General features: G+C 39.0%; 2 protein-coding genes across 2 annotated transcripts in view; one reads left to right on the top strand and one right to left on the bottom strand.

The window, feature by feature from the left end:
* LOC145783507 (E3 ubiquitin-protein ligase RNF14-like) overlaps positions 1–22742 on the bottom strand; it is a 311490-nt gene that overhangs the window by 139495 nt on the left and 149253 nt on the right. The gene's annotated exons all lie outside the window — the stretch shown is intronic.
* LOC145783505 (SWI/SNF-related matrix-associated actin-dependent regulator of chromatin subfamily A member 5-like) lies at positions 831–19097 on the top strand. Its single transcript, XM_082595395.1, has 22 exons — positions 831–956; positions 1704–1763; positions 2279–2445; positions 2687–2819; positions 2984–3052; positions 3314–3493; positions 4620–4775; positions 10093–10224; positions 11068–11133; positions 11508–11617; positions 12441–12667; positions 12862–13011; positions 13196–13320; positions 13503–13635; positions 14145–14290; positions 15034–15165; positions 15519–15629; positions 15804–15917; positions 16249–16452; positions 17018–17176; positions 17652–17864; positions 18494–19097. The coding sequence occupies exons 1-22, from the start codon at positions 903–905 to the stop codon at positions 18707–18709; spliced, it is 3057 nt and encodes a 1018-aa protein (XP_082451521.1). The 5' UTR covers positions 831–902; the 3' UTR covers positions 18710–19097.

Here is a 22742-nt window from a genome sequence, read left to right as displayed (position 1 = left end):
CATTAGGTCTTCATAAAAACTGCAACAATGGTGCTGTGGAATCTTTAATTGAATGATATAAATTTAATATAATAACTTTGTGAAGCTAAATTATTATTTTGTTTATCATAGAATGTCAAAACTGTTATTTATTTTAAAATGAGAATGCCAACTGACAGGGTATTTAGAATTCAAGTCTAGAATAAAAGTGGCCATCGTTAGTAATTTTATAGTCGTACACATTTGACTGAAAATAGAAGTGAAATATTCAGTAGCAACAAACTCAAAAAGTCATCAGTCTTAATTTTTGAAATGCAAAGTGTAGGTGCATAACTGTAGTGTTGGATATTCAGGTGCTATTCAGAGTAACGTACATTTTTTTAGTGCTGGGTCAGTGGTTGCAATGCCACTGTATATTTTAGGTCTAATAACAAGTATATTATGATCAAAACTTTTGTCATAAATTTTCTGTTAATCCGCGTGACAGGTTAGACAATGCTTTAGTTTGTATATAAAAATGAATGCTGGATACATGCTGCCAACGAAGTGTGAGGCCCAAGGTGCAATACTGTCCTATCAGAAAGATAAACATTCCAGTTGGTACAAAAGCTTTTTGTGTATATGCATTTAAATTTGATATGTGAAAGGTTTGCTTTTATCCCAATGACCAGCTTGGTTTTTTGCCCCTTTTACTCTATTTTACATATATGCATTTCAAATACATTTACCATCTAGTGCAATTTGACCAAATTGTTCCATTGTTGATGTGTGTCACCACTCTGTGTAACTTCATTTGTTGATGCTGGTTATTAAATATTTAGTGGCAGATGTTCCTTTTTTTTTGCTTTTGCAGAAAAGTAGCTATTTGGCTATTTTTAGTTTGGATTGTAAGTATATAAAGGTTTCAAAGTTTGTGAGTCAAAATGGCAGATGTTGAAGATAACAGTCCCAGCAATTCCAACCATTCTGGAAGTGAGGTGAGCTGATTGGCTTGTTGGAAGTGAATTAGGACTTTACATCATTTTTTCTGATGTTTTTAATGGTGTATGAATTCTGTTAAGTATATCACATATATTTTATGGTCTTTTGTAATTTATGGTAATATATTATGACAGATTTCATCATCATCATAATCCATCGTCGGTTTGTTCCCCACTAGTGGGGGTGGCCGATTGTTTCCGCGCAGCAATTGTTTTACAAAAGTGTTGCCATATGCACGATAATATCAATAATGGATTAGACCACCGGGAATTTAGAAAGTTTCTTCGTAGGCAATTAGGCATACCCTGTGGTTGACCACTGTGCTACATAAAAATTAGATTCACGTTGCCAATACGATCTTGTACGGTATTTATATATATATCATTTTAGACATTATGTTTTAGCCTACTTTTTCCTCCATTAAATTTTTGACTATGTAGAACTATTTATAGGGTACTTCAAACTTATCGTACTTAAACTTACCACCAATAAGATTGTTTTATTTGTTTTGTTTTCATAAGCTGGTTAGCAGACAATTGCTGTTGTTAGGTATTTTATGCCTGTTTGATTATATTCATGTGATTGTGGTATCAAGTTTTTATTTCTTATCATTATCAATATATATGACTGCAAATCCTCTCTAGTGAATAGCAGTTTGAAGGATCTTTGTACTTCTGATATACAATGATCGAAGCTTTCAAAACATTCTGAACAAAATTTGAACTGTTTGCATTTAATAATAGGATGAAGAACAAGCAGCACCTCCCCCTGCAAAAGAAACCCCTGGATATGTTGAAAAAATGGTATTGCCTATGTTTTTGTTAAATAATGATACCGTACCTGATTTCTGTTTTCACAGGAATTTTGTCATTGATTGCATGTAATAATTGTTTAATTTGCACTAATTCGATCATACTTTTGAAAAGTTATGATATCAGTGTAACCACAACGTGTCAAATATGTATTTATGTATCAACAATTAATGTATAACACTTTTTTTTAACAATTACAGTAGGTGGACTACAAAATTGAATCTTACCCAAACAATAGGCTAGTGTTTAGTTTCAAGGGATTAATGACCTTGAAACGTCCATTTTCGGTACACAACTAAATGCTGCAGTCTGACTGCCGCGAACACGAATGACGCGATCCCTATGCTGCAAGACACGAAAGACAGTTTACAAAGAAAAATCCAAGTCTTGCGGCATTCGGACTTCGAGATAAGGACTTGCTCCGTCCATTGGATTGGCCCATGATACCCTTTAATTTTGATAATTTCTAACCTATTTTTTTAAATCTCTCCATATCTGATTAACAGGAGCAGGATCATGGGAAGCGATTTGAGTTCCTCTTAAAGCAAACCGAGATTTTTGCTCATTTCATGAATCCAACGGTGAAAGGCAAGTCCCCATCCAGTCCATTAAAGATGAGAGGACGTCCGCGATTACACTCGAAAGAAGAACCTGTTGGAATAAGTGCAACTGAGTACGTTTGCCAGACATTCAGTGAATTACGTGACATGACAATACTTTTAGTGTCTTAACTCTTAGTAAAGATATTTTTTGGTTATTTTAGCAATTTTTAATGTACTTTTTTTTAATACTGTATAACATACAGTGTATGTTTAATATATTATGGTAGAATATTGTTCTTTCTTTATCAACAATATTCTAAAAGTAATGTAGAGCTGTTGTTTTCTAAATGTGTCCAATTTCTTGTTGTGCAGTCACAGACACAGAAGAGCGGAGCAAGATGAAGATGAGGAGCTACTGTCGGATGCCAGAAAGAGTCAAGGTGTCATCACCCGGTTTGAAAAGTCACCTTTCTACGTTAAAAACGGCGAAATGCGTGACTACCAGGTGGGTGGACGTAATCGTGGTAACCATAGGATTTTCTTTATCAATAAATCTACAGAAGAGCAGTCAGTGATTTGGACTGTGAGATAGAGTTATAGAAGGCCTTGAAGATAATAATGCATAACTTGGAAGAACTTTTGTGAAAGTTTTATCTATGTTCTTTCTAGATCCGAGGTTTGAACTGGATGATATCTTTGTACGAGAACGGAATTAGTGGAATCCTTGCTGACGAGATGGTATTTTAATATTTTCAACTGATTTTGAGTTAATGGTGAATTTGTTAAGTTCTGTAAAACTTAAGATTGCAAACATTGACAAATTTTCAAAACAGTTAAATTTTGTAACAAATGGGAGACAGATGGTCATGAAAGACTAGAGGGCTGCGATCTATAAACGAACCTTAATCCTGAGCAATCACAGTCTTGTTATAGTGGAATTATCCAACTCCATTCACTTCTCAAGCCATTCGTGGTTTAATTTCCACTTCCACGTTTCAGGGACTCGGCAAGACTTTGCAAACGATCTCCCTTCTGGGCTATCTGAAACACTTCCGCAGCATCCCTGGCCCACATATGGTCATCGTGCCAAAGTCCACCATCTGCAACTGGATGAACGAATTCGAACGGTGGTGCCCGTCTGTGCGAACCGTCTCCTTGATTGGAAACAAAGACCAAAGAGTCAGTATATAACTATACACATAACCAGTGGTATACACCAGATTTTGTAACAAGGGGGCATTTTATTCAATTTGTCATTTTTTGACAAAGAGTAACATTTTAATGTCTTATAGCCTGCGTATTAATTTTTAGAAACTTTGGATAGGGGTGGGGGCATGACCCAATGTCCTCTGCTCTGTGTACGTCACTGCACATAACTGAAAAGAAAATCTTTTTTTAGCTGTAGTTGCAGCGTTCATCCGATGAATGCGAAAGTAAAAGCAGAGACATATGAGGCGCTTTATTGCTTTGCTGGTGTTTTGTGCATCCCCAAATCGAATAATGTGCAAGGTAAAATTTCAAAATTACATGCTGTAGTGGGGTAAAAGCAGAGAAATAGTTCAAACAAAATAATTTAGAATGGTAAAACAAAAGGTGCGAAAACGATTGCTTTATACATCGAGTAACATAAAAGTTGCAAACAATTTATTTCATCGGAATCGATTGAGACAAACAAAATATTCGAGACATAGGCTACTGAAATTAGGAGGACGTTTCAAACTGTACCAAAATAACTCGTCAAGAATGAAACAAGTCCTTTGTTTCCATTTCTTCTTTTGCATTCATCAGATGAAAGTTGCATCTATTGCTATAAAAGGTGATGATACTGATGAACACCCAAACTGTTTAGTATTCAAAAAACTATTGCACAGATATTTTGGTGGCGGTGAACTAGTGGTATTGTACTCATTGTAGCGTTTGCGTTCATGGTATGCAGCGTTTTTTTTTTTGCTCGATCAGTTTTTTCAAAAGGTATTACCATATATCAGTTTTTCATTGTACATGAATTGCAATCACTTCAAAATTACTTTTTGTGTCTTAACTGATTAATTTATTTGATGTTTGTTATGGAAATTTCCACATGCACTCTGTTGCGCCTCCACACCGCAGCAATGACACTGTCTGCTTTGTAAAGCGCTGAGAACAACGCATTCTAGACGATAGATGCAACGCTACATAAAAAGGCGTGATTATTGGTTTATGTCTTGTGCGACCAAGCGGTAGTTGTTCCAGTATTAATTTAGCTATTTTTGTCAGTGTCCTTGTTTAATTATGGTTGTGTTAAGTAACATTACTTTGATCTCAGAGTGCAATCATCCATGACACGATGATGCCTGGTGAATGGGACGTGTGCGTGACGTCATATGAAGTCGTCATCATCGAGAAAGCATGCTTTAAGAAATTCAACTGGAGATACGTCGTAATCGATGAAGCTCACAGAATCAAAAATGAAAAGTCCAAGGTACAATAAACATCTACAATTCTACATAATATAAGCTCTAGCCTATTCAAAACTATATAAGTCAGTTTTAAGATCTATTTCTTGTAAAAAAAGCGGTTTGAATATATTGTTAAAAAAATATGAGTGTGTTTTTCCAAGATTTGATCACTTTCTGTAACGTGCTTACTAGGGTGGCTCTTATTTGGCAAAAAAATGAAAAAATTTTGAATTTTGTGTGGGACACCCTTTTAAAAGGTGAGGTTGTCAGAAAAAATAACTCTTGCAAAAAGTTTTTGAATTTGAAATTGATTTAGAGGTGGCCCTCCCCCCCTAAAGTTTTGCGCCCTCCTCCAAAATACCAAATCTGCATATCTCAAAAACTGCTTTAGCTAGAGATACGGTTTTTGTGTCAACAGGTGCAGAAAGCATGATTTCCTATCTGCTTTCTGAACAGTGATTGCGTCTATCTTGAGTAGAAAAGCAGTTATTTAGAAAAAACCTGTTTTCGGTATTCTAGCACAAAACAGTGCTAAACAAGTATTGTGGCCCAAGCTATTCAATAAACAAGATTCATAAACTAACCTGTAAAACTGGTAAAGCAATAAACGAAATAAGTATTCCTAAACTTTTATGCATTCATACATAGCTAAAATGCCCGTTTTTTGTCATATTCCTTGGAGAAACTCCTGAGTGTGGAATCTGCTTTCAAGCTTCAGGTGCTATGCATCGCACTTGTTGGATGCGAAGGCGATTTATGCAAAAAGCTTGGTCTGCATTTATGGTATCTGTCCGAAGAAAAGGTTGGACTAGCCTTGTTTGACTCTCGATTGTCTGTGGAAAGTAAAAAGCTAATGGTGGCAACCATGTTAGATGAAACAAGAGAACGTCCACCAAGGAGACCAAGCATCAAAGTAAATGCGTTTCTTAGCAATAAGGGTCTAGAACAGTATTGCACCTCTAATTCAAAATGGCTTCAGTTGTTGGGTGAAGATGAAGCAATAATAATATTATACTTTCAAAGGATCCTGCTCATTGGACTGAAGATGGTGCATTTATTCAAGCTTTACACATGGCGAAGGGACTTTCAGTAGTCAATGACAGAGCAAAAAGAGGAGTTGCTCTAAGTCTAATCCAGGATTTTAACAAACTCTTAACTGAAGATGAGTACCAACTTTAGTTTCTTTTGCAAGTTGTTACTGAACACAGGAAACTGTTTCCAAATTCCAACAAGAACAATATTGTCGATTCTTCTTCGTTGAAACCTTCTTTGTTACTCCAGGGGTCAAGACGTCTGTCTTTTACCACCCTTGGGCAGTGGCGATGCGGTTTAGATGCTTGAGCAGGTGTCGAGCAGCAATTGCATTGATTCGTCATCCAGTTCAAGCAGACCACGCATACCATTTGGCGCAGTTACAGATGGTGTGGTCTGTTCCTCTTTGCCACACTCACAGATTGCGGATGGAGCCATCCCTCATTTGTGCATGTTGGAGCGGAATAGTCTGACTCCAGTACGCAGGCGGTTGAGCCGCACCCAGGCCTTCCTTGGCAAATTATGCATTCCGGTTGGATGGGGGCTGGTGTCGGAGATAAAACTTTAGAATCTTGAGGAGTTCTTCTTCCACTCCGAGCTCCATTTGTTGAGAGCAAGTCTTTTAGGCGCAGACAGTTAGGCGCCGGTGAAATAGGCACGCACACTGTGGCGTCAGGATATTTAGGTGCAGAGCACTGTGGCGCCTGTTCATTTAGGTGCTATTCCTAGTATAGTCTGCAGATTGTATCAGCTTGGCAGGCAGGGCAATGCTGTTCACTAGGGTGTTTCATTTTTTCACCATTTTTGAAATTTAAAATGCCTGGGGTCCTATCTGGTGGTATTTGGGGAAAAAATTTTACACTCCAAATTTTTTTCAATTATGACGTCATATTAAGGTGGTCCACAAGGTTTGAAATTTTTGGGCCTCAAAATCTCGAAATTTGGCCGTATCTCCGGAACCGCTCATCATAGATCGACAAAATTAGTATCAAAATGCGCAGAAGGGTCGGTTTCCTATACCTGATGTAGAGAACATTAAGGTCTATCTGCTTCAGAAAAAAAGTTATTTCAAAAAATCTGATTTTCGGTCTATTTTCTCCTGATTAACAGAGATCAGGTGATCAAGATGAAAGTTTTTCTGTATTTTTCTACTCTTGGAAGCTGTTATTGCGTAAGAATAGTTGGTGTTAAGGTTTCAGTACTGGGCTTGTCTAGGCCTGCTATCTGGTTAAGCAAAGCCCCGTCTTGCATTGCTCCGGGACTCTTCTTGGCGCCGTCCACAAAAGAAATGACATGAGAAAGATATATTTCGTTTATGTGGAACATGCATTAAAGGGTATGAATATCATGACCAACTTTATCATTAAAATAATTGACCAGTCGAGTATTGACTCCGGACTTTTTTCCTGTGTTGAGAGCAGTCGTATCAGCCATGACTGAATATACTTGGGATAGGTGAACTCTGCAAGCCTCGTGGATGATGGTGCCAAAAATCAGTTCTGCAGTGACCGACACACTTTTGGGAAAAGATTTAACAGCAAGCACACTTTCGTGCTTCATGCCATTATCATCAACAAGTTGGCTCAAGAAAACGTATCGATCTATTTTATCGACAACGCCCCCATCGTAACATAACTGCATGGCAGAAGCTGAGTTGAGAAGGTTCTCACTTTCCATCAGAGATTTTTCTCTCGTTTTTTGTCGTTGGCGGTATACTTAGGTGATGCAGCATTGCAGCATGGAAGGTGGTGCAGCATTGCAGCCACTTGATCTTTTCCAAGAACCGACCTCATAAGATCTGACTGCTGGCGTACCAAAGTCATCCTACGATCAGCAAGTACATAGCTTCTATCATTTATTGAAAAAGAATGTACTTTCTTGTACACTTTTTCCTAACAGCTGGTTTCAGAGGCTCGTATTCCTTATCATGTTCCCAATTCATATCACCATCAGAGTCGCTTTCGCTACTGTGTAGACATCTAACTACTTCATTTCTCTTTCTCTGTTTCAAACATAGTAGTGCCGATGCTTTGGCAGATTGTATGCCAGAAGTGCTAGGTTTTTCTGTTTGCTAAGCACTGGAAGACCAGCTTTGTTCCACATGCCAGCTACATCTTTCAGCAGTTCATCTTTCAAATCTTTGAAATGGGGTATTTTCTTCAAAAACTTAGGATTAGCTTCGGCTACTTTCTTCCTCAAGTAAAAATAGTGACTGACTATATCTGAATTAAGGGGAAGCACATTTCTCCAATTCCTTGAAGTTTGGCATCGACTTACTAATACCTGACCTTAATGCCATAATGACACTTAATCTAAAGCAGGTGAGCACTGAGCAGCATACCTCTTCCTCAACGGTTACATTAACTTATAATAGTAATACCTTCAAATTACCATTTCATCTCTTGCAAAACGAACAAGGACTATTATTACGCAATAGCAGCTTCTAAGGTGGAAAAATACAGCAAAACTTCTTATCTTGATCACCTGATCTCTGTTCATCAGGAGAAAATAGACCGAAAATCAGATTTTTTGAAGTAACTTTTTTTCTGAAGCACATAGACCTTAATATTCGCTACATCAGGTATAGAAAATCGACCCTTCTGCGCATTTTGATACTAGTTTTGTCGATCTATGATGAGTGGTTTCGGAGATACAGCCAAATTTCGAGATTTTGAGGCCTAAAAATTTCAAACCTCGTGGACCACCTCAATATGACGTCATAATTGAAAAATATTTGGGGTGTAAACTTTTTACCCCAAATACCACCAGATGGGACCCCAGGCATTTTGAATTTCAAAAATGGTGAAAAAATGAAACACCCTACTGTTCACACAAAATGTTATATTGAACAAAAAAATATGTTGTATTGTTAATGCGCGTGCATTTATTTGTTGTTAGTGTTGGCTTCAGTGAGTGAAGCTGCTATATCCGGCAATGCTTTTCACACAAAATGTTATATTGAACAAAAAGATATATTGTTTTTTTTAATGCACGTGCTCGGCATGTACTTGTTGTTAGTCCAAGTTTGCGTCGGCGACAGCTTTATCAATAAATTATTCAAGTTTCCGAACATGACTGAGATCACTTTTAGTTAAGTCAAATAATAACTACACTAAACAGTAAACATCAGTAAAAAATATACCGTAGCCTATATTTAAGCGGGTGGTAGGCTTGAGTGAAGACTGAAGAGTAACTTAGTTTTCCGTCAAAACCCCGACTAGGTTTTTCCAAAGCTGAGCTGATACTATCTGCAGACTTTACTAGGAATAGCACCTAAATGAACGGGCGCCACAGTGCTCCGCACCTAAATATCTTGACGCCACAGTGTGCGCGCCTATTGGACCGGCGCCTAACTGTCTGCGCCTAAAAGACGTGGACCCCATTTGTTGTCCTCCCAGGTAGCCGCGCTGATGGATTGGTCTTCAGCGGTTTTCAGCAGGAGTTGTGCGTCACATACAAATGGGTGTCTCGATTTCAGTTGCCGAGGATGCTCGATTGCTCGCTCACAGACTCGTAGAGACTTGAGTGGAGCAAGTGGTTGGGGTTCGTAGTGCGGCGAGAAAGAGACAGGATGGCTTCTTCGCAATGAAATTCAGGTGGTTGGTTGCCTGCAAGGACAGGGAATTGTCTGATGGTGTAGGTCGCAGACATCCTGTCACGATAGGCAAGGCAATATGTAAAATATTGTCGATAATATCGCTTCTTGCAGTACTGACCAGAATTATATTTTGAAATGAATATAGTTACCAGTGTTCCCTCTAAGGTGCAAAAATTAAGAAAAAAAACGAAATTTTGTAGACGGTTTCGTGGTCACAAAAAAGGTTGTAAAATCAAGATTTGGTCAAATGCGTTTTTTCTAAATAACTGCTTTTCTACTCAAGATAGATGCATTCAATGTTCAGAAAGCAGATAGAAAACCATGTTTTTGCATCTTTTAACACAAAAACCGTATCTCTAGCTCAAGTGGTTTTCGAGATACGCAGATTTGGTATCTCAAGGGAGGGCACAGAACTTTAGGGGGGGAGGGCCACCCTTAAATCAACTTCAAATTAAAAAAAAATTTGCAAGAGTTATTTTTTCTGACAACCTCACCATTTGAACGGATGTCCCAAGCAAAATTCAAAAACTCAATTTTAAGAGCCACCCCAGTGCTTTCTGGTTATACTTTGTTGCAGCCTTTGTAGAGAACGTTTTTTATCGTATGTTAATGTTGATAATAATGCATGTTCGCTAACACTGTCTAAGTGTCTATCAGTCATATAATGGTCCAGTGCGAATTGTCTTATTAAATGTTCTGCCTTCTTCCAGCTTTCGACCATCGTTCGACAATTCCGGAGCACGAATCGGTTGCTATTGACTGGCACCCCCCTCCAAAACAACCTCCATGAATTGTGGGCCCTTTTAAATTTTCTCTTACCAGATGTCTTCAATTCATCTGACGTGAGTGCTTGTTTGTTGTTGCGAGGCAGCAAAGATCAAGCCACATGACCAGGTTCAAGGTCTGCGGACGTTGATTTAATGTAAAAAACGACTGATTTTTTAACTAAGTGGCTTGTCACGGTATATTTCACTAGTCCCCTTGCACTACTCATTATTCGACTATAATGGGCTTTGATAGAAACAACCGATTAGGTATAATACTGGCTGGCTATTGCGCGTACATGAGAAACGTCGTAAAAGAAACATGCATTTTACTGCATGACTTGGATCAACAATCTATTATCTGGGGCATATACTTGGAATAAAACCAAATCAAGATTTAGTCTTTCAAGAGCAATATGTAATAGACTCTTAAATATAAAATTGTTTGTTTAACATCTATAAGCATTGTGTGGGCTGCATAGCTGAGTAGTGAGGACCCTGGTTTGACGCCGCTGAAGAGCATGTGGCTATGTCTCTGGGAAGACACTTAAAGGCATTTCTAAAGGTGGACACGAAGATTGGCTTTCTTACCTTCCCGTTCACTTTATCTAAATCTTCAATTACCGAGCGTGAGCCCTGATGCGACAAAAACAATATATCACTGAACTGATAACAGGTTGTTTGCATTTGGCATTCAATCGTTTGACTAAACTAAAGGCTTTTTTTTTCGATTGTGTCAGGTTATCAGCCAACCATAAGAAACGCATGGTTGAAAGTTAAGGCTTTGAATTAAATTTAATTAATAATGTTTTAGCGTTAACGCTAACAAGTCTCATGTCACAACATATTGAGATTTGGATTTTACTGGTTACAAGATTTGCTTTGTGCAGAATCCGCAGATTAAAAACAATTTTCTTTCAGGATTTTGACTCTTGGTTCAATGCAAATAATTTGGAAGACCAGAAGCTTGTCAACAGGCTGCATTCTGTGAGTAGTGTCTTGAACATAACTTGGTTTTTCAGACAACACTTAAGTTCTCAATCAGACTCATAAGTTCTCAATCAGACCCTTATTATCCACAGTAATCCCTTCCAGAGGCGGAAAAAGCTTCGTAGAAAACATCGTTTCATTCTGATGGCCGAATTTGCGTTTTCAAGAATATTAGTTTTGAATGAACCCGCGTCAGAAAATTTGTTTGTGTGCATCAAAAGCAACAGATGTGCATTGACGTTACATGCTGGAAGAACTCTGATGTTGAGAGGCAAGGAAAGACATGCCTCTCTCTGCATGCTATTACTGAGCTTCGCTACAGTTCGTGTTTATGGACGACTTGTTATTCAATTTTTCATAATGCCTTCCAGGTACTGAGGCCATTTTTATTACGACGATTGAAGAGCGATGTGGAAAAAAGTTTACTGCCTAAAAAAGAAACAAAAATTTACACTGGACTGAGCAAAATGCAAAGAGAATGGTAAGACCACCTATCCGGGACGCGAAATTTTTTTCCCACGACATTTCTGTCTCATTGATTCTAGTCACTCTAAAAGTAAGATTTTCCGAAAGTGTTTTGAGAGATTGGTTGGTTCAGATTGCGAAATAACTATTTGCCAATGAAATTCTGCAATGATAATAAAATATAAGCTTTCCCTAACCCTACTTTTTTTTGAAAAGCTCTTGTGCACCGCAAAAATTAATTTAAAGAAAAAAAAAAAGTTTGACTTCGACGGGCGTCGAACCCTCGTTCTCACGATCACCAGGCGGAGGATGAAACCACTCAACCAACCGTGCCAACGAGAAACCGTCGCATTCCACACGGTTTTAATACAAACTTTTACCAAAATGTGTAAATGAGACAGAAATGTCGTGGGAAAAAATTTCGCATCCGGGACAGCTAATGACAGATATTGTGACTTTTAGATTTTTTCTTATGATGTTTTGTGTGCCAATTGAAAAAGTATGTGCCAATGTGGACCACTAATAAACTAAATTAAGCTTTAACGTTTAGCAACTTAACTGAGGTTGTTCTGCATAAAGAAAAACAAACATTTGTACACATGCAGTATCGAAGAAATTGGTTTCGTTGTTCTATCTTTAACCATTTTGTTCATAGTTGATAGTTAGAATATCTTTTTTTGCTTCAAGTGTACTCAAAAGCTCAGCTAACAGTTATAACTCGGCTTCACCTTGGTAGAATCTCTTTCTTCGTCGTCCTTCTATTCGCTTTGACAAACTTTCCAAAACCGTCGTCTTGTCAAAAAATTTTCTTCCAAACTTCAACATCTTCCCAATCAAAGGTACACCAAGATACTGGTCAAAGACATTGACATCATTAATGCCGCTGGGAAGACAGATCGTGTCCGGCTTCTCAACATCCTCATGCAGCTGAGGAAGTGCTGCAACCATCCCTACCTCTTCGATGGTGCAGAGCCCGGACCCCCGTACACCACTAACGAGCACTTGGTCATCAACAGCGGGAAGCTAAATGTGCTTGATAAACTTTTGCCCAAACTCCAACAGCAAGGTACACGTTATACTGAGATGATTGCCTTTTCAATATGCTGTATTGTATTTCAAAATCCGTCATTTTTACATCGATTCAACGTCTGCAGACGTTTAATCGATGTAAAAATGACGGATTTTGCTATCTGGTTTGGCACGTCCTATTTTTATCTTGCAATGTTTTAGTTACCTCAACTGCTGTGTTGTCTTTTTCAGGCGACCGAGTTTTAATATTCAGTCAGATGACAAGACTGCTTGACATCTTGGAGGACTACTGTATGTGGCGAGGCTACAACTATTGCCGGTTAGATGGACAAACTGCTCACGAAGATCGACAGCGACAGATCAACGAATACAATGCTCCAGGTAACTGTGTTGATGTGCCTGCCACTGCAAAAACGGTCTAAAAATACGTTTCCAGCAATTGGAGTATCACAACCCACATGATAATGGACTAAAAGTTAGAAAAAAACATGTAGTTTGACAGTTTCTAGTTTGTTGTTGAAACTAGTTAGAACCGGTTTGATCCTGTTTTTTTTTTATCCTTCAGACAGCAAAAAGTTTATCTTCATGCTTTCAACGCGAGCTGGTGGGCTCGGCATTAATCTGATGACAGCCAATGTCGTCATTCTCTACGACAGCGATTGGAACCCCCAAGTGGACATGCAGGCGATGGTAAGTGTTCGAATTCTTAATTTGTTGTTGCTTCATGACACCTTTAGACACTTTCGGATGCAATTTTTACAATACTTAGACGTTTAGACGACTTGCAACTGTTTTTTTATCCTTATTATTGCATTGCGCTCTTTAAACGTCATTGTATGAAAAAACAAACTTAAACTTTGAACTTGCTCCAGGATCGAGCGCATCGCATCGGGCAGAAGAAGCAGGTCATGGTCTTCCGGATGATCACTGAGAACACGGTGGAGGAAAGGATCATGGAGAGAGCGCAGATGAAGCTGCATCTCGACAACATCGTCATACAGCAAGGTTCCTATTGCCGCTCGCACTGGCTCTGCTTACGTTTTTGTTTAGGAAACATTATGTCATTATGTATCTCACTATTTCGGTTATGAAACATGCCACGCTTTATAGAAATCGCAGCTGAAAACCCACTTTTAATAATCTTGCCTCTAAAATGATAATTTTACTTCGGAGTGAAGCTTTAACCGCTGAAAACAGCATGTTTAAAGAGGTTGCTTTGTTAAATATCCCTTTGTGGCGCGTTTCAGTGGCAATACCTTATATTGCAAGTAGCCCATTTGCAATCACAGCACCACACCTCCAGTCACTCCGTAGTGCATCTGACAAAACAATTATCTTTTAAAGCTTAAATGAAACTTTTTAATTTAAAAACTGAATTTTAACATTTTTTAGCCCAAAGATGATGCTACAATTTTATACTATCTGGATCGTGGCATCATTTTATGCTCAAAGTCGGGCATCATGATTAGCATATCCCTCAGCATGTGTGATAGCAGCCCTCGTTTGACTTCCAGGCCGGCTTGTCGACCAAGGCCAGAAACTTGGTAAGGACGAGATGCTGAACATGATCCGTCATGGGGCCAATCACGTCTTTGCATCGAAAGAGAGCGAGATCACAGACGAGGACATTGATGCCATCATTGCTCAGGGAGAGGCCAGAGTAAGTAGTGATGGTTCTAATATTCTCCAATGATCAGGGGAGTGCAACGTTTTTTATATGAGGGGTCAACGCACTTGGTCGTATTAAGCCGTGAGACACACTTTCATTTAACGTATAAGTAGTGGTTCAGTGGCAAGCATAAAATTCATTAGATTGGACCTTGCTTTAATGCTGAGCATACAAATGTGATATGTAATGGTCTAATGCTGAAAATAAGACTTTCCAAAAAAATTTATGAATAATTCTCAAAGTCTAATAGGCTAGGGTAGTCTAAGTTTGACAGCATCGAGATGTAATATGACGTCAAAAATACCAATGTCCAATGAGCACTTTAAAACAAGAGTATGCCTGCAATCACAGTGCAAAGAATCGATTCGTTGTGTTTCTTTTAGTAATGCAGGGGAGGCGCTCGAATATATTACACTCCCTGTTCTAGAACACTTAGGTTGTCGATAATTTTTCAAACTATTGTGGTAACTTGTTTTGGTTTTTAAGTTGGCATGTGAAAACTTCACTTTTTGCTGTTCCTTGAGGCACTGATATACTGTAAGTTATCGCATACTGTAGCCAGTGCTCTGTCGTCTTTCATGCCCTTGGCACAAAAAAACAAACAAATAATTCACGTGATAACACTCTGACATGTTACGTTTTGAATATTAAAATGACATTGTTGATCAGTGCATTTCTAACGTAACGGGAAATGTCGATAATTATGATTGGATGTGTGGCTTTGTGTGCCGCAGACATCTGAAATGGAGGCCCGTTTGAACAAGCTTGGCGAAGGAGCACTGCGTAAATTCACTCTCGACGAAGGGGAAGGCCCTTACTCTGTTTACAAGTTCGAAGGCCAAGACTGGAAGGGGAAACAAACAGAAGTGAGAAACATCTACACAACCAAATCAGTGGTTATCACACACGATTCAACGTCTGCACTGCAGCCGTTGAATCAATGTAAAAAAGAAAAGGACCGAAAATGAGTTTTTGCTTCCATAGAAAAATATGATTGTAGTTTCCGCTAAATCAACATACACCGCCATAATCAAGTTGGATATTTTAATTTGGCTATAATGAGAATGCACTGAACAAGCTCTCAGCCCATCTCACTTAGTTTGAAAAGTAGTTATTTGCATTACTTCTGCATTCGAATAGCGTCGTTATTAATAAAGAAAGTTACCTAGCATTGAAACATGTTTTTGACGAATTTCCACTCTAACTTGTTATCACCAAGGGAGGCCTGCTGCCGTGGATTGAACCCCCGAAACGTGAAAGGAAGGCGAATTACGCGGTCGATCAGTATTTCAGAGAGGCCCTGCGTGTCAGTGAGCCCAAGGCCCCCAAGGTAAGTTTGAATAATACTCGAGATTATAAAATATGTAGAACATAATTCGTATTTATGGAATTTCATTTAAATCTTTTGATGAAAACGAGCTTTCGTTGGTCTGCTTTGATTTTGAAAAAATGTTGCAATGAGGAGAGTGTTTTATTAAAAGGGTTCTTTTTTGTTGCATTACAGGCCCCGAGACCCCCCAAACAGCCAAGTGTACAGGACTTCCAATTTTTTCCACCAAGATTGTTCGAGCTGCTTGAAAAAGAAATTTTGTTTTTCCGTAAAAGCGTCGGCTACAAGGTAAGACTCTTCCTTCACCACGTAAGGATGCTGAATGGAAGAACATCCGATCATCCCTCATCCGCTATGCGAGGATCACAATCATTAATATTTTTATCTTTCGATTTTGCAACCGATGTTTGCGATTCTTTCTACCGATTTTCTGCAATTTGTGTCTCTTCAGTAAAGCTTCACGCTGGAAAAGTTTCTTTTTTGTGGTTCTCTACAACTTTTTGCGAGTGAAAATGTTCGTTTTTGCAAATAAATTTAAACCTTCTCTTTTAATCTTGATTGACACACTGCTTCGGAACAGTGGATTCTTCTTCTGACTTATTTCTTCATGTTGGTGCAGATTCCGCGCGACACTGACGCAGATGCACAACAAACTCAGCAAAAGCTCATCGATGAGGCGGAAGCTCTCGCTGAGGAGGAGCTGAGTGAGAAGGAGCAACTCCTGATGCAAGGATTTACCGGGTGGAACAAACGGGACTTCAACCAGTTTATAAAAGCCAACGAGAAATTCGGGCGAGATGACATCGAAAGTATTTCAAAGGAGGTGGGTTGGGTTGAGTTTTGGCTAACCCAAGGGGTGAAGCGTAACGTTTATAGGCCCCAAGTACAAAACTTTACCCAATCATGTCAATGAAAGTTTTTGGAGGTATTAAAGGTGAACTCCGCGGTAGACCATGCAAGAAGATAGTAAACTTTTGACAAATATAACTCAAAGACATTTTAAATTTATAATGATGGGTATGATGGTCTTAACTCAAGTGGCCGTTTGCTTGGAACACATGCTCATAGAAGACAACGAACAACTTTTTTTTATCAAATTCTGACAAATCAATTGGGCTAGCATGGACACTGGACAGTGAACACTGCACGAACACTGTGTAGATTTACGAGCTCAGAATGTGGCTAAAACCGCATCGGTTATGATATTGCACAGTGTACTTACGACGGATATGTGTTGGACATGAAGCAAATTAAGAAATACTCATTTTTTAACCTTTTTATTTTTGCTTTAATTTACAGATTTTCGAAAACGTGCTTGGACTTAAAAGTGCTGAATCAGCTTTTTTGCGACAAGCCATTATTATTAACTTTCCTTCAATTCTCTTCAGGTTGAAGGGAAATCTCCCGCTGAAGTGATAGAATACTCCGCTGTGTTCTGGGAACGTTGCAATGAACTCCAGGACATCGAGAGGATCATGGCTCAGATCGAACGCGGTGAAGCGAGAATACAACGCAAGATCAGCATAAAGAAGGCGCTCGATGCCAAGGTACGACAGCAGGGGTGTCACGGAAAAGATTGCTTATGGAACGATGACAGTAAATACCGAAAAAATGAGAAAATCACGCGCCATTTCGCAGTTACTGTTTTTATGATTCAACTTGAGATATTACAAAGAGAATAATTATTAATTATATTTGAATAAGCTGAAGATTTTAGCAATGTGGAGAAATAGATTCTGCAGCAAAACGTATGTTGATTAGATTGTTGAGAAAATACCTGCATTTCCAGGTTTCCAACTATAGTGATGAATGTAAATTAACCCACCTCAAGTAGTTTAATGAAGAAAATCCTTTTGTAATGATGATAGTCACATGTTAATGTTCTAACTCTAACGCCACACCCCTGACAGCAAATTAGTCGTTTTTACATTGATTCAACGTCTGCAGACTTTGAATCAATGTAAAAATCGACTGAATTGCTGTCTGGAACGTTAACACAATGATAAAATTCCTTTTTCGCAGATCGCAAGGTACCGAGCCCCGTTCCACCAGTTGCGCATCCAATACGGTACCAACAAAGGGAAGAACTACACCGAGGAAGAGGACAGGTTCCTCATCTGCATGCTGCACAAGCTGGGCTTGGAGCGGGAAACCTCATACGACGAATTGCGCTCAGCCGTCCGCCAAGCCCCGCAGTTTCGCTTTGATTGGTTCATTAAGTCAAGGACATCAATGGTGAGCAGCTTTGATCAGTTTCAGAATGATAGCATTGCTGAACGAATCTTTAACATTTTTGACCAGAAATACAAGTGAACTTTCTTACTGTAGATGACTTTTCTGCGTTGATTTCAAATCTGCGCTCAATTTTTCTGTTTTGGAAATATTTGCGCGTTTACAATATTTATCTAGCGTATTTAGTAATATTTATGAGTGAATAAAATTTATGAGTGATGCAAGACTTTGTTTTACTTAACTCTTGCAAAGTACTTTATAAATTCTCTTTTCATAGCTTCACAGTACTTACTACTTATGTACTGTAGCATTGTCGTTACTGTTGACCAGTGTAGTGTGTGTTTGTACTTGGTGCTGGATTCGCCGCCGATATTTGTTGCTCTCGGCGTTTTACAAGGTGGTTAGTTTGAACACAGCTGAGTAGGTTTTGAACTAAAATCATCCATTTCATTCCGAACTCATTAAAAAACCCATTTACTTATCTGTGAGTGCCAGCCGGTACGAAGTTAAGCGGGCATTGAAGTCTTTGGTACGATACGACAGGATATCGAACACACATCTTCGTAGCGTATTTCATTATTGTTTTCTTTTGGTGACTTCAATGAAATTTTTTTTTCTTTTTTGATGTGCAGGAATTGCAGAGGAGATGCAACACCCTCATCACTTTAATCGAGAGGGAAAATCAGGAGTTGGAAGAGCGAGAGAAGCACCAGGTTGGAGGAAGCAAGAAAAGGACTGGAAAAGTCCAGAGTGCCGCTGCATCCTCTCCTCTTCCTGGATCGCTGAGCAGCCAGAAGCGCAAACTCGACGAACTGTCGATGAACGGAAAGAAAAAGAAGAAAGACTGAAGGTGCTCTCTAGCATCCATCATCGGCATTGACGTTCTCCGATACTCCCATAAGAAGTCAGAGATACACTGTTTTATCTTTTTTTACTGAGAAACTTTCCACATGATTTCACTGCCAACTTCCTCTCAAATTTTACAATCAGGGAAGACCTTATCGGAGTATTAAACCATCTATTACTCTTCCTGGTATTTTTTTGCGATCAATTCCCGGTATTGCATAGTCTGCGATCAGTTCCCGATTGTATTGAAAATCAACCTTTGATTTTACCTGTGTCGAAATGACTAAATTGCGCACAGAGTGGTCGCTTTGCGCAAGCAGAATTTAAAATCTGTGCTATAGTAGAAGATATGTTGCGCTGTAGTCGTCAATTTTCATTACAACCTTTGTACATTAACAGCTGAGTTTCTGCTTTGCGTGTTACCACCAGTAGCAGATGTATTGGGAAGCGCTTCGTCACGTGCCGAGAAAAAACGCAATTCCAGTGGTAACAAAGAGGTGAGCTGTGGCGCGAAGTAATTTGAAGTTGGGCCGAAAAATTGTTGATCACAAGATATTCCACAGTTAATGTAGCAGAACAAGGTTAGGTTACAGGTTGGCCGCAATTATCATTTCAGCAAACAAATGAGTGTATTTTAGACCGCAGTGGAAATGGCTGGATATACACTTCATAAGGGAGTGTAGAGGACCCTCGTACAGATTTTCGCTTTGAACCATGGACTCCTTAAGTAAATGACTGGAATGTTGCGATCTCGGGGGTTTGTAACTTGAGTCTGAAGGATAACTTGAGTTCTGGACTGAAATGACTTTTAGAGAAGCTAGAAACACAATTTTGGACTTCCTATTAGGGTTTTTGAGGATGGCGAGTTCAATAGTGTTACTTTCAAAACCATCTGTGGTCATTTTTAAGGTCAAAATATTATATTTTAAGGTCAAATTACAGAATTTTGGTCATTTTTGCGTCTAATTCGTAAAGCAAAACTGTTTCAAAGAAGTCTGTGACGAAATATGCTATTGCATAAAGATCATATGTATTTCTCAACACTATGGCTATTATCTAAACCTAAAGGAGTCTATGATTACAATATAATACACAAATTGACAATACATAACAAGATGACACCATAATAGACAATGTCTATCACTAGTTGGAAAGCTTTTCTTGCCTCCTGAGGCATCCCAAAGACTTTTCTTTGTCACTTACATTGAGGACATAAGCTTTCAATAGAATGTTAGCTCAAGTAGTACAAGCAGCATTATTACTAGCTAAAGGTGCATTTACAAATGATAACAACTCAGCAAAATGAAACCGGCAACCAGTAGCGGCGCCACGGGGGGGACTGGGGTGGACATGTCCACCCCACTTCTATTTATGGTCAATTTTGTAATTTGTCGAGATCCGATGAGAAAACTTGGGGGGTGTATGCAGGGGGTTAGGGGGGCCTAGTGACTGCGTCATAAATTAATTTCAACTTCTTACTTATGAATTACTGTTGCAGCATTGACATACGAAGAAATAAAGAATCTTCATGGTTATCGCTCTATTGTATTGATTGATTGTAGTCTAATTTTACCATTTTGAGGTGATGGCTTTTATCACAGCTGAGACACAAGCTTTGTAAGACCTAATAGGCAAAGGTTTTGATGGGGCCGCCAACATGTCAGGCAAGGATGAAGGTGCACAGCAACACCTAATTGCAGCGGGTGCCAAACTGTCGGTATATTTTCATTGTTTTGCACACCGACTAAATCTTGCGCTTGGGCACAGTGTTGAAAACGTAGCGACAGTCAAAACAATTGGTAACATCTACAACTTTATGGACTGTTCTCCCAAGATACATTTTTTTGTATAAAGAGCATTTTAAAAAAGATGGAATCACGTCTGGAAAAATTGCATTGCACTCGTTATCTGATAGGCTACTAGATGGTCTCATTTGTCTGCACGTTCAGATGATCTGGATGTTGTTATTAATGTAGCCTATATCCAGCACTGCTGTCAATGTTCCAACAAATGTCAAACGAAGGTAATGGTGTATCTACTGAATGTTTGTTCCGCATCAAGCAAACTGAATTTGTTACTGCTAGTCTAATTCTTCATAAATGCTTTTCGTTAAGTAAACAGGCTTCAGATTATTTAAAAAGTGAAGAAATGGATCTCACCACTGGGGTTGCTGCTATCAACGACTTGACAAGAGTATTTGACTCACTGCGTTCAGAGGAAGATTTTACCAAATTGGTTTTCAACACATCGCTGTTTGCGGATAGAAATCAAATTACCAGTGAAACCACTACGCCGGCTAAGCGATGCCGCTACCCACCAAGCCATTTCCGAGATGGTCAGATATTATTGATAGGTTGCAACAGTCTTCCGTGGAGTGAATCTGAATCCATTACAGAATAGTTAAGACGAGATTTTTCTTTATCCTTTGACAGAATGCTGAATGAACTTAAAAAGCGTTAGGCTACTCGGATCAAACATGTGAATTAATGTCAAATGCAGCTGCATTTTATTACACGCACATGTCTCCATCAAATTTGCCTAAAGTTGAATATTTAGTCAAATTCTATAATTTCCATGAAAATCAGGTTGGGCAGCAATAGGATCTTCTTTTTTGGGGTCAGCTAATTGTCACAAGTGGAAACTAGAAATTGAAAAGCACCAAAGTGGACCGTGTGGTTGTGTCTGCCTTCACTTTTGAAATTGTGTGGACAAAACGATCTTAAATCATTTGTACAGCGATTTGTTTCAAATTATTGCTACTGTTGCTACTTTGCCCATGACTGTGGCATCTTGTGAGTTGTGAACGTATCCACAGCAAAATAAGACAATAAACTATTATCTGCGACCTGCCATCATTACAAAGACTTGAACATCTGGTGCAGATCAGCAGTAAGCGAGACATTGCCGACAACACTGGTCCTCAAAAATGGTGAAAGCTTTTCAACTGACCTGCGAGCGCAAAATAAAACTTTAGTGCAGTGATTCTTAACCAGTAATGTACGCGCATACAAAAAATATTGACGCCGTCAGCGTTAACGCAAACGTTTGAAAAACCATGCGCCGTATGCGTCAACGTAACTTGTAAAAAAAGTTGGCAGCGTCAGCGCATACATTAGCGTAAACTAATTTTGTTTGCTAGGTGCCAAACATTCACACGGTATAAACCACTCGAAACAAACAAGTTTTATTTTGAATTTCCACGAAGAAACACAAGCATCTGAAAGTGTTCATCAGACATTTTGCTGTGTTTTGGTTCCAATATGTCTTTGCCCATTGAAAACGTTCTTTCAACTGCAGCGCTGGAAGGTATTGGCGTGTTGTAGCGAAAAAAAGACATTAAAAAGTAGCCTATGCGTTGACGCTATGCGCTAAAAAACCGCGAAAACTTTACGGCGTAGCCTCAAGCGCAAACTATCCAAAAAAATGTGGCCGCAAGCGTTAGCGTAAAAAAAAAGTCTATGCCGCATACTTGCGGCGTAGAATTTGCGGCGTATACCTAGGCTACATCTCTGTTCTTAACCTATGGCAATGGGTATTATTAGGTACCGGTAATAGCCAGGTTTTTTAAAATTCTGTTTAAGGGGCCACCCAATAAATTTTTATGAGGCCGCCTATCATTGCAGCAGCTCCATGACATAAAATAACGACAAGCTTGCTAACATAAAGATCGTAGTTGGCAATTCTATGGACCGCAGAGGAAATGTATGGGAGCGTTTGGCCCCATTCTATTCTTTTGTTCATATTACCTCAAAATATTTTTGTCCACCCCACTCATTTTTGGCAGGCGCCGCCCCTGCCGGCAACGCATTTCAGTCTTGTCATGCAAATTACAGCTATGATTTCAGTAAATTGTTACGTCACAAAAGCTTGGAACCGCAATGTTTTGCAAGGACACGTGAAATCACCAAAATAAATAAAAAGAACTTACGCAGTGTAGAGAAAATATCTTACACAGTAGATGCAGTAGGTGCACAATATCATATTTCGTCACAGACTTCTTTCAAACAGTTTTGCTTTACGATTTAGACGCAAAAA

The sequence above is a fragment of the Aplidium turbinatum genome, chromosome 14, assembly GCF_918807975.1.
Source record: "Aplidium turbinatum chromosome 14, kaAplTurb1.1, whole genome shotgun sequence".
In the NCBI taxonomy this organism is placed as follows: domain Eukaryota; kingdom Metazoa; phylum Chordata; class Ascidiacea; order Aplousobranchia; family Polyclinidae; genus Aplidium; species Aplidium turbinatum.
Note: the sequence above shows the minus strand (reverse complement) of the source record. Positions and strands in the feature narration are given on the sequence as shown.